The following is a 13,145-nucleotide window of genomic DNA, read 5'->3' on the forward strand; positions in this document are numbered from 1 at the left end:
TTTTGAGTGAATGTTTCTGATAAAAGGTTACAAGAAAACAGGATACAGCATCAATGTTCCGTACAAAGTTTACTTTTAGCTCGCCGGACGGGATGTCATAATCGTCGTACGGCAACGGGTTATTGCGCTATATAATCCAAATGTAATTTTACTGCCGGACCGACTGACTCGGTTGTCTTACGCCCTTAATCCATCCGGATCAAAACGTAAATGGGGCAAGAGAGATTTGCTCGTTTATTACAGATTTTGGCGTCAAGAAAGATGGCATCAAGAGAAATGCTTTGGAACCAAAACATTGGTTTAATTGACGGACAACTCCATTTATTTTACAATTTAACACACGCTTTAGTACTATCTAAAGTCATCACAGTGGGTCTTAATGTTAAAGGAAACTGCAAAACTGATAATGGACATTAAGACTATATACTATTACTTGTGTAGACATCAGGCGGTTTGAACTCCTTCAACTTGAAGTGTGCTAAGGGAGGCAACTCCTGTAAAATAAAGGCGGGGTGTCCTTTACTCTGTTACTGTACCATGATAACGAACAGACCAGCCTTTTTATGAGAACATCTTCAAGGACATTACTCAAAAGTGATATAGGGTAGGAAAGGGTATTAATGGACGCAGTCATGTTCAGAAACAGAACAAATGGGAGACGGGCGCGTGATTAGGGTCATACAAGTGGAAACTAATGATTCATGAATAAATGGTCTTATACAATGAAAAATGCCTTGAAATGCAGATGATGTACCAATATCTCTCCCTCGACAATGCATGTTTTCTAAATAAAGCATTTCCACTTTTCGGTCATATTGTTACAACAAAGTCACCGAAGTACTGCGTATAGATTTGTTGTTTTTAAAACTATCATTCAATATGACTAAACAAAATGGATGTAGAAATATGACTCCTTTTTGCCCCGCCCCTCGGCACATGTGGGATGAGTTGGTTACAGTCACATTTTCATATCATCTACATGTATATGTATATGTAAACATCGTCACAAGTATATACACATATATATAACGTAATTATTCAAACTAGTTTTTGATTCATTAAGCTAAAAATCAAAATAAACATTTACCCAAAAGTATAGTATCCTTATACTCAATATCTAGATTATAGTAAGTTAAAAACAAAAAAACAAAACATCATACTATGAAAAGTATTAGTTTGTTGGAATTTAAGCTAATTTGATACTTTTGGATTGAGTTTTAATTTCAATAGAGTTTGAATTAACTTATAAAGTATAACAAAAAGTGTCTTTTCCCTATATCCACTATAATAAACTTCATCCGCTCCCTATGGACGGATATCACGCCTTGGTGTATCGAAATATTCTACATTTTCATAAAACACTTGAAGACCTTTCCAACAACGGACCTCGGATTGGAGAAGAAAATTGTTACACTTTCGATCAATTTTACCCGTTTTGGTCACGCCTATCCCGGGGGTCAACCAAGGTTTTGTGCATCCATCAAAATGTCCTCTCACAAAGTTAATAATCCAGCCCAAGATCCAATTATTTCCTATGGGAAACCACTCAAACATGTTGTTACGCTACATAAACTACATAGTTAAGTTTATTCCTTCCCCAGGGGAAAACGCGAGACTTCGTGGTTGAAACTCACTATTTCGGGAAAGACCTGTAAGACCCTTCCATTTCGAAGAAAAAATTCAATTCTTCCATATATCTGAGTCTTTGGGAGAGGCATTTTGAAAGTTTATCAAATTGGATACTTTTTGTCCCATTCCCCGTGTCACTAGTGGTGTGGATTCGATTGACCTTTGGCCATGGAAGATTTCAGTAAATCTTTACTGAAACTGGTTCAGGGGTTTCTGAGAAGAAACGTAAATTATTTACGGACGTCCGACGGACAACGCACGACGGCGTACACCAGACGATTGGAAACGGTAAGTTACGATGACTTTAGTGATATCACTACCTGAGTTACCTCCCTTGCGCTACTCGTTCGCATTCAATGAAATGCAACTTTCATCAAAATTCCTTAACTTTGAATTTTCCACGGGACCACATACAACACATTTCAAGCTCTCCCTATCATAACATTTTCTAAAAGATGAATTTCATTATTAAGTTTAAAATGATGTATTCTGAAGGATTCTGTCAACACTATTTTAAAGTAAGAAACGAATAGATGATTTTACATACATTTATCACATAATCAACATTTAGAAATATTCGAGAAACCTTTTTCTCGTCCTGGAGAATCCTTATACCACTCAATGTTTGCATCCTCCAGTGGTCTAGCATTAGTCTAAATGGTGGGAGGAGAAACGTCAAAATGACACTGATTCATCTTCTGCCGGTAGCGTTCACATACCATGCGTTCCTTTATTGGGTTCGTACCAGTTGTACCGGTATGAATCTGTTGTACTCATAATGGAACATTCTGTACCAGTAGAACCGAACCGGTACTCGTAATGGAGCATTCTGTAGCAGTAGAACCGAACCGGTACTCGTAATGGAGCATTCTGTAGCAGTAGAACCGAACCGGTACTCGTAATGGAACATTCTGTACCAGTAGAACCGAACCGATACCCGTAATGGAACATTCTGTACCAGTAGAACCGAACCGGAACTCGTAATGGAACATTCTGTACCAGTAGAACCGAACCGGAACTCGTAATGCAACATTCTGTACCAGTAGAACCGAATCGGTTCTCGTGGATGGATTCTTCATACGTATCAGTTGGATCCGAGATGACGTGACTGTGATTCTTCCTTTGTCATGCAAAAGTACTTTTTGTTAAAACGAGACGGGGACTCTCCGTAAGCGATGAAATTTTATAAATTATAAAAGTCAATGTTTTACGGAACTATTCAGGTATTTATTTTACATCCGTTACACTGTAAAAAAAGGAAAATGATCGGTTTTTATGTTTGAGGTGAGCGAAGGCCGCCATCTTGGGAACTCGCTTGATATTCAATTTGCGTTCCATGGTACCGTACCTATTTGGTAAAGCTGGTACGAACCCGATGAAGGAACACACGGATACTTAAAACGAAAATTAGCATAATGGATGTTTTGACACTGCATACTACTGACAACAATAAGTGTCAATAATCATCTTCATCGTCGTCTTCATCGTCGTCATCTTCGTCGTCGTCGTCATCATCATCGTCTTCGTCTTCGTCATCTTCCTCTGGAATGTTCGTATGACGACTCTCGACTTTCACACTCCGACGACTCGGTACGGTACTTCGACGATTTCCGGACTGGAGCGAAAGGCGACTTCCGGAAGCAGCGGAAGATCCACTGTCGATGTTGGCGTGCCACGTGTCAAGATTAGCTCTGAAGGATGGCGTTATGTCATAGGAAACCACTTTTTTGGAAGCTGCAATGTATCAAATTACATATTCATGGCAGACCATCAAATATCATGCTATAGAAAGACCCGTAATACACGTTTATTTACCAATATTATACCAAGTCGAGGGTCCAACATCAACATGTTACCAAAACACATTGCTATAATTATCAAAATAAATGGCAGAAAAGGATTACTTACATGCAAATATAATTACAAATCTAGGTAGACTTTATCGGTACCATTTGGACCAAAATAAATTAGGCTTCTCGAAAGTTTCTGCGGCCTAAATGCAACTTTTTAAGCAATAAAATACAGTTACTTCCAGTTAAACGTTGGTATCAACATTAATAAAGGGACGAACATATGTCCAAAGTATGACTTATTTTAGTAATATAGCGACTCTTTGCTATCCGAACATTTCCTCGCATACAAAATAGTAACGTGTACATAGAAGCACTGTTAACAAAGGGGAAGTTAACTGACTTACCCGGATCATACATTCGGCCCTGGAAACGGCGCACTGTATTGATTTTCTTTATCCGGAACTTGCCGTCCTTGCGCGCGTCCCTACTGTCCAAACGACTTCCGACCCCTGATCCTTCGTATGACTGGGCAGACTGGCGACTTTGGACAGACATGAAAGGGCTCTCGGGCAGTGGGGGCAGAGAGTACGGGACAGAACGCTGGGACAAAGGTGTAGATCTTTCCCTAGAAGGGGGTGGGGAATACCCTATATGAGGCAACGGTATAATAGCGCGTATCCCACTAGGTTTGGCCATGGCTTCTTCTAAAGCTCTCTGTTGCTCAGCCTCTTCTTCGTCTTCTTCGTCTTCATCGTCATCATCATCATCATCATCATCATCATCGGATTGTTTTCCCCATCGCCCTTCGAATTCTTCATCACCATGGTACGTGTAATCATCGTCCTCATCATCATCAATTTCTTCATCGTCTTGTTGATTGGTATCGTCATCATCGTCATCTTCATCTTCACCTTCCTCTTCCTCCACATATTCCCCTAAAAATTCGGGATTAGGATATCCCTTTACAAAGTTAGTTTTAGGAGGAGCTTGACTTCGTTTTCTCCGTCTTGGTTCCTCCATGAATTCGTTCCAATTAAAATCAAACCGAAATACACCTGCATGTGCCTCACCTTTAACTCCAGAATGTTTGCACGTGATGTTTTCATACACCATAGATGGGATGTGCTTGTTACTTTTCTTTGGGAAACAATGGCACGGATCAGGACCGTCCATTATTTCAACCCTTGGACCTTGGACTTTTTTTATGCCTGTCATTGAAGCATACTCCGGGTAATAATCTTCTATGTAAGTACTTTGTACATCCTCGCTGCCTTCGGTTTCCTCTTCATCCTCGTTTTCATACTCCCCTTCCTCATCCTCGTCCCCGTCCTCGTACTCGCCATCCTCATCATCCTCATCATCGTACTGTGAAGCATAACTCCTCGCCTCTGAATCTCCGCCTCGACTCGACTCGTGACGAAACACAACTTGATTTGAAAGCCTACTCTGTACCAGCCGATTGGACTTTGTTGTCCCCGCCGTTTGTCTACTGCCCCGTTGCCCTGTCTGTCTACTAACACCCTGTGATCCCTGTCGAGTCATCCGTGTCTGTTGATATCTCGACTCGCCTCCTGTTTGGTATCCAGTCGACATTTGCCGACTCTGAGGCTGCCCTGACCTCTTTGACCCCTGACGAGCCGACGGGTCATTTTTGGTTGACTTTGCTGCACCGGAAACACGGGTTGTGGTGCCTTGTTGGCGTGACGTCATATTTGACAGGTTTTTGACAGTAGATGAGTCGTATGTGTGGTGTTAAAATGTTTATGTAACGTCATAACTAAAAAACGTGATATCGGAAAAACGTTTTGGAAAAATAGTCGTTTTATGATAAAAAATACTTCTGAGTTAGGTGACAAAGCCTCGTAGTCCCTTGATACTTTCTGTGCAGTATTCTGGAAGTTTTGATAAATGTATCCATCACCAATATGTTTTCCAGTGCTTCTCTCGCCACACTCAATCACTTAGAGTAACAGAAGAGACTTGTGTTCTGTGGTGCTATACAGTAATCCAGTGTCGAAGTTTATAACGGATAGCATTGGTTCATAACACACCACAATGCATCTCGCCAAAACACAACAATACTTGTATATCGATGGAATAAATCTACAAACACACACGGGTCACCCAACAATTACACACAAGTACGATGATATAGCCAGAGGTATGACGTTTTGTTTCATCAAGAGTTCTTTCGTTGAACAGGCGCAAATAACCAAACCACTCTTTGCATAAATGAGAAATGTATCCTTACATTTCTAACAGAAACTATAAGATCGTTCCTGTGTCGATTTACAAACAACACAATACTCCATTTTCGACAACACGAATCGGAGATTAAGCGGATTACCCGTAAATTAATAAACGTCATAATAACAAACGTGTATTGGATCTTTGGATTAACATTGTCCCGCGACCTGACAAGGTCAGACTCGGCGGTAATCCGGGAATACACAGGAGATTACTACTATAATAATCAGAAACCATGCCCCTACGTTGGTAATTAGCCAGCCATATGATTGTTGACGCTAAGTGTTTTCCAGATTTTGTCAAATACTCGAAAAGGGCGAACGTTAAATTCATTTTTTTCATGAGTTCGGTCACGGTGGCTCACAATGAAGCGACTCAAAAGCGCCATTTTATTTTCTGTTGGTCGTTGTGAAAAAATGTGGTTGTTCATGCACAATTAATGCGCTTTTTCTGTTGTCCTGATGGCAAACACATCCTTAACTTTAAAAAAAAAACAACGAGAAAAGGCGATGTCTATCGAAACCTGTATGGATTGGGTATGTTTGGTGGTTCTCACCTCACCTCTCGGGTACAGATCTTCGGGTATCAACGCCAATGTCAAAGGTGTTCACTTGTCTAACTTTTGGCACTCTTATGCAATCTCGACCTTACAATATTGCAAGAATTTTTAGCGTGACATGATTGCAATGTCGTCGTAAAATGTGACTGGGAAATGTCTGTGCGCTCGTTATCGTACCAATGTCTTACCGGTACGAAGCACAGGCGCTTGCATAGAAAATGTGATTTTCAATTTTTTCTTTTGATATGACAGTGGTATGTTAACGGATTACACATACCACTGTCATATATATATAAAAAAAAAATGAAAATCACATTTTCTATGCAAGCGCCTGTGAGCAAAACCGGTTCGAGTGGTTCGTTTTCTGGAACATATTACATGTACTTGGTTCCAAGCTTAAGATGGCGGTCCGGATGCTTCATTCTTGCAAACCTACTTGTTATTAAATCATGTCAATAGTTTACACCCGTTGTGTTGTTAAAAAGAAAACGACTTATGTTTTGACTGGTTGACATAAACCCGATATAGGAACGCACGACCCGTTTCAGCTCATGTATTGACCGTATTGTCGCGTAATGTCAAGGTATTGCTAAAATGACGTCATAGGTATTGCTAAAATGACGTCATACAACTGGTATCCTTGTCTCAGCCCTTGGGTAAAAAAAGTATACTTTACAGGGGGATCCCGTGTTTTCATATCCATGACAAGGGGATTTCAACCAGAGAAGGGGTTGGTGGGGTGAGTAGAGATTCTTAATTTGACAAACACGAGGCTTGCCGAGTGGTTGCATACACAAAAGGGTAAATAGGCTTAGAAGTATTATCATTCACTTCCTTGGGGAGTAGGCAAGAGCATGCGAGCTCTGGGCCCCATGATGCTTTAGGCTTCCAAACACTTGGTTGCCTCGCGTTTTTCAACTTAAAACTCTTCCCTCTCTTGAGACAATCCCCCTTTCCTTCTCGATTTGTGATAGGTTGTAGGCTTCAAGGCAGAGGCAACTAATTCCGACCCCTGCAGGATATCTTTCATTACATAAAATTTGGACCTGAAAACAGATGTATGTTGTTCAAATGATTTTCACATTGCCATTAGATATCCTTTTGCTATTAAATGACAACAAATCACTATGAATTTTATGCATTAATTGTAAGTGTTTTATCAAAGTGCCAAGGCCACTCAGAGGTGCAGTGTATGACGGATCGAAATACCTGAGTAAAGCTAGCCCGAGTTTTCCTCTGGCCCTGACACCAGACATGGTGTCAGGGTCATAGGAAACTCGGGTTAGAGTAAAGCAAACGTAAAATGGTAGAAAATAAGAAGACAGCTTTGTTTTTTTTTCTAAAAGTAATAGTTCATTCCTGAGTGTTTTATTGGTGATGATCCTATGTCATTTTAAAGAATTAAATTTACTTTTAAAAGGCCGTGGTTGCGTTAACGTTCTGCTGAAAGATGTAGAATTAGTTTTAAAGCTCACTTGAATTAGCATACTATGATTAAGGTTAATTTAAAGATCGATTAATGTTGATGTTTAAATTATCCGTCATGTTTCTTGATAACCCACATCTCGATTCCCTGCGTATTAGACTCCTGTGAATTACTGTCCCAGTACATTTTTTGTTTCCTAAGTTTTTAAAGTCATGCATTCAATCTATTGATTTTTTCTACCTATAATAATTGATCTGTACCATTATTAGATATTGGGTCTTTGATAACTTTCGTTAGAAAAAACTTGTTGAATCGCATGCTCATATGCTTTAAACCAATGCAGCCTCTTTATTGCTATGGGAATATCCTTCTACACCAGGAATTGTCAAGATACATATATCAAGTGTAAATAGTATGTGTAAATAAGTGCATATTATTTATAGTGTACAAAATGTGCATTACCATATACATGTATATCTATTTAGTGAAGAAACAACCAATCCGAAGTCGCTAACCTCCTATTTGACAAACCTCATTCTGTAATGACATGCGATAATACATCACACAAGCCTTTTAAGACTTACATCGATGTCATACTGTGATTTGCTGAAACGAACTAGGTTTCGCCTCATAATCACTTCAACCAGCTAAACCAGCACGGCCATTTGTGTAGGCCTATTTCTTGGAAATGACGTCAAAACCAAAGTATCGAATGAAGAAACAATCGGAGATTTCACTCATCGATTGCTAACTGGAAAATCCAAGACTGAAAACAGTATTCAACGGGTGAGGGCCATTTTGATCACTCAAACTGGAGTGAGTACGAGTTACCTCCCCTCACACCAGGCGTAATAATTTGCGCAGAAAATGATAAAACAGGTCATTGTCTATGATTTTAATCACTAGCGGATATAAGAGGGGTTCCTGGACACCCCCCCACCCCCCACCCTTTTCGAAGGAGGACAATTTGTTCATAGCCTTAAAAATGGAAGTTAGTGAATAAAACAAAACAAACAAATACCTTAATACTATATTAATTAATATTAATAAATCAAAGTACTGGGAGTACTGTAAACGAACATTATTGTTTAATGCAAAATCAGTAATCTTCTAAGTTTAAAGTCGATAAATTTACTGATATTGGTTTAGGAATTAATTGCAAATTATTTGAAATGTTTGCAGCTGTTCTGATATGATTGAACACATGCATATTTCTGTAAGGTCCTGATTGAAATTGGAAGTTTATTGATCTATCTTGGATGGATGAAAATAAAATATGTCTTCTTTCTTTCGGGAAGCCATCATCAGTTATAATACAGCCAGGACTCTGTGACCTTATTGATGCCAACTTCTAATATGCACTAAATTTAGGCTAGTTCCATCGTTAGTTTAGCATATTTCAACTTAATATGATGAAACACACATAAAGAACTACTGAAAACCAAAACCAGAGCTACTAATCAAGGCCCGGATTAGGAATGTATCCTATTGAAAATGTACTCAAGCATGTATGGTACTTCAAAACAAAAAACTTGACTCCTTTTGTTCAGGAATCATTTGATGTTAATAAATCTTTATATGAGAAGATATACTTCTGGTATAATTACAGCATTGTACACAATGTGATAAAGAATAACAACCATATAAAGACTATCTTCATCAAATAATTCAGCAAACAGGAAAAGAAAACTTCAAGCTTCATTTTCAACTTCAAACTGATAAAGGTTACAGTCCATTCGATGGGATGACACATTCCCTATTTATTGTCCCTTTCCATTGTTGACCATCCAATCATAGTGAACCACACACAGTTCAGCAATGTAATTGCACAAATCACATCCTTTATGTGGAGAGAACAGTTTTCGGGGTGTTATAAGATTCCATAACTGTATGCAAATTTGTGAATCATTCCATATCTATATCTATATATATACCGTTCGTGTATATATTTAGACATATCAAAATTGGAATGACACAGGAGATTTGCAAGTTTAAGTTCACCATCAGTCATGGGAGGTTTACGTAAAATGTTATATTTACCGGGGTAATTAGTAATTTTGATTATATATTTATCAAGCTTTATTCTGTACTTTCTACCAGTGCTTATATTAGAGAATGGACACAATTATATGTTCTCCAATGTCAAAATTAACCATATGTAAAATATTAGGGGTTTATTTGACCGAGACGTATTTAAAATGTTTGTAATCATTCGCCATTCGAGGCCTGATTGCCGTCATATTTTAATTACCAAAATGGACCTGAAAGCAATATTTTAAAAAAGAGAATGATCTGTGACTTGAATATTTCATAAAAATAATTTAATACATCGTTTATTCACTTCATTCAGATCTTCAGACACCACATAATTTGTGAAGTCATATATAGAAATATATGAACCATTTTGTTATTGATTAATAGTTCACACAAGTAAGCACTAGATGTAAGCAGTAAGTATATGTACCGCTATCTACTGGCATGACTTTGAGTACAGTAGACTACACTCGCTTTGTGGATATTGACAGGATAACATATATTTACATACTAATTCAATTTTAGAATTGTAACTGAAATCTTGTAACAGCATGGCACAAATAGTCATCTGAACATTTGTTGTATATTGAAAAAATATTTAAGGTAAATATTAACTCATTTGCTTGACTTAAATTTTCAGTTTATCAATTCATCGATTACTCTGTGTTTGAAGTATGGTGTAGTGAGAATTTCAAGTCTTGATTATGACTTGATGAAAATTCTAAATTAACAAATTATTAAAATGAATTTCTTTGAAAAATAACACAAGTTCCACAGCAATATTATATAGAGTATCAATCACAATATATCAGAAGTTATCAAACTACAGATAACAATTAACGAATGAATATCAAATTAAGTGAATATCACAAGTATTTTTGCATTTGTTTTTAGATAATCCGGATTTCCGTCTTTAAAAAAAAATACCTAGTAGACGTAGTGCATAGTAAACGTAGCCATGTAACAGCTGATTTTAATCAGATATAGCTTAACATGAACTTAACACCGTCACAGAAGTTCGTCGCAATCGAAAATTTGGTCGTGAATTCTGTATTTTGCAAATTATTTCAAAATACTTTCAGGTAAAAGAAAACAAAAATTCTCGTAAAAATATCGATTTTGGGTCGACTATCGGCCATTTCGGTAATTCAACTCCAACGACAATCGGGCCGCGATTCGCAAATGAATAATTAATTTAAAATTCGGTCAAATAAACTCCATTATTTTATATATGATACAATCAGGCATTGCAGAACATATATTTTGGTCAATCCTCTGAAAATAATGCCAATTTATATTATAATTAAGCCCGATTTTTCTTCGTTTCGGTATTTCCAAGTCTGCTTCACGTGTGGTCCGTTTCAGTAAATATTCTCGTCTTTGCCGAAATAAAAACAAGCTATATAATTGTTCATTTAAACATGACAACAACTGCCAACCACACGTATCCAAAAATGTTATTGTTGATATCATCTGAATATTGCCGTAGTTATCTGTCACTTCGATTGTAAACCCCATGCCAAAGTGAAGGAAGAATCGACCAATCAAATTGGTTTGTTTTTGATTTCCGTAAATCTTGCAGTTACCTCCCTTACAACAGTAAATACGTTCCAAGTATCGCCTACAACAAGCAATCCCGTGCACATAGCAAGATATTATCATTTGCATTTGATTTATTGGGTCATTTTCGTCAAAGGAAAATGGTATATGGAAATCGATGACAATTTTAACGCTATGACCAGTCACCCTGACCACAAATGCCACCTAATTGTAAGCCTATACATATGTACAGTTCTTTCTCGCAAACACGTCCAGTAACTACAGTATAGTATGATACAATGTATCGTCTCGTATGCCGTCATTGATATATTTCTTTCTCTAAATTATAGAAATACACACCTAGTTGATAATGATGTAACATTGTAGAATATATATATTACACATTTAAGTAAATCGCGGACAAATTTGCAGACCTATGCTATAATGTCAGCCGTTTTGGAAAGAACACGGAAGAGCAAAACTTTCTAAACATCCGGAGACGAATGCGCCTGCGCAATAGTTGTTTACATAAATATATTGACCTGGACCGGAGTTATTCGCAAAGTTCAGGTTCATTTAGTCTTCTCATTTCGCTAGCGTAATGCATTTCTCAAATCGTATGCATCTTGAAAACACCTACTGTATACATTTCAACCTTTTCGGTAAAACTACTATATAAAACGAAGATGTTTTTGCAAGTAAGTTATTTGAAGCGTAAGGCAATGGGGGCAGCCATATTTCATTGAAACAGACAGTAGATGGCGTATTGGTGAATGTGGCTACCATATATGGTTATATTTCTCAGTCCAGTTCTTGATCACAATAACCGAACATTAATGTTCGTTTAAAAAGTACAGACAATCAATGAAGGTGACAATGTGAAAGTGAATCGTAATCATATATGAGCCGGAAAATTTGCACCGGTTATTGTCTTTTTAATTACCGCTTTCAACAAATATAATTGGAAATTCCGGATCGAAACACATAACGGTTTTTATGCAGATGAAGAGCCTGCTCCACTGGCGGATTTAAGGGGGTGGGTGTGGGGGGCGCACGACCCCCCCCCCCCCCCCCCCCCTAAAATTGTATTAATCTATCGTGAAATACACTAGAATGCAGGATTTTCCCGGAGTAGTACCCCCGGATCCCAGTAATTTGGCTTTAGTCCATGTCGACTTTATGAATAAGGTGTATTAACGAAGTCAATAACTTTCTCTACACGAGCAAGTTACAAACTTTCAATATCATTAATTTTGCACTGGAGTCACGTCAGATACATAACGTTGAATGCATCGATGAATTCGTGCAACTTACTCTCTAGAAAACGATCCTGAATGATTGCAAATTTGCTGTATTCATTTTCTGCCGGGGGGCTTTGCTCCCCTGGAACCCCCTACCCAGACCCCTCCCCAAAAACAATTCGGCTCGTGCCTATGGCGCTCGCATTATCACTAAATTACTGGACCCCCCCTCCCCTTTCGAAAATCCTGGATCCGCGCTTGTTTATGGTTTTTTCTATAATTTATCTATCTTAAACAGGAGATAGCGTGTTGTTAGGTTTTTTTTTTCAGCGGAGCAATGATTGTCCCGTGCAATGATTGTCTCCACGGGATTTATCTTAGAAATAAGCGACAGTGGATTCCCCCAAGAGTTCCAATAAATAAGTCGGCGAGGATAGCTAAAGATGGATGTATTTTGCACAGCACCTAATAATTTATTGATAAGCTAGACCTACTTTTTAAAGTAGAAGGTCAGAACCTAAAAAAAAAAGGTAATATATATTATATATACTTTTCTGCAAATGCGCCCAGAAGGGATGTTAGTACCATGTTACACACTCTTTTCTAAGAGTCTGTTCCCAAAACCGAAGAAGAAGAACTTCAGTATTGTTCACTTATAGATTACAACAACTACTGGG

The 13,145-nt window shown here is 38.0% G+C and overlaps 1 protein-coding gene across 1 annotated transcript; it reads right to left on the reverse strand.

The window, feature by feature from the left end:
* Positions 1-1,157: 1,157 nt before the first annotated feature.
* LOC117319563 (FK506-binding protein 3-like) lies at positions 1,158-5,729 on the reverse strand. Its single transcript, XM_033874351.1, has 2 exons — positions 3,827-5,729; positions 1,158-3,363 (listed from the first exon to the last, which is right to left on the reverse strand). Exons 1-2 carry the CDS (start codon positions 5,130-5,132, stop codon positions 3,086-3,088), a joined length of 1,584 nt encoding a protein of 527 aa, XP_033730242.1. The 5' UTR covers positions 5,133-5,729; the 3' UTR covers positions 1,158-3,085.
* Between the last annotated feature and the right edge of the window lie 7,416 nt (positions 5,730-13,145).

The sequence above is a fragment of the Pecten maximus genome, unplaced genomic scaffold, assembly GCF_902652985.1.
Source record: "Pecten maximus unplaced genomic scaffold, xPecMax1.1, whole genome shotgun sequence".
NCBI lineage: Eukaryota > Metazoa > Mollusca > Bivalvia > Pectinida > Pectinidae > Pecten > Pecten maximus.

Excerpts from the sequence above, each read along its gene's own strand:
- LOC117319563 (XM_033874351.1), bottom strand. The coding sequence starts at position 5,132 with ATGACGTCACGCCAACAAGGCACCACAACCCGTGTTTCCGGTGCAGCA. Across the intron at positions 3,364-3,826 it reads GGGCCGAATGTATGATCCGG|CTTCCAAAAAAGTGGTTTCC; the intron begins GTAAGTCAGTTA and ends GATACATTGCAG.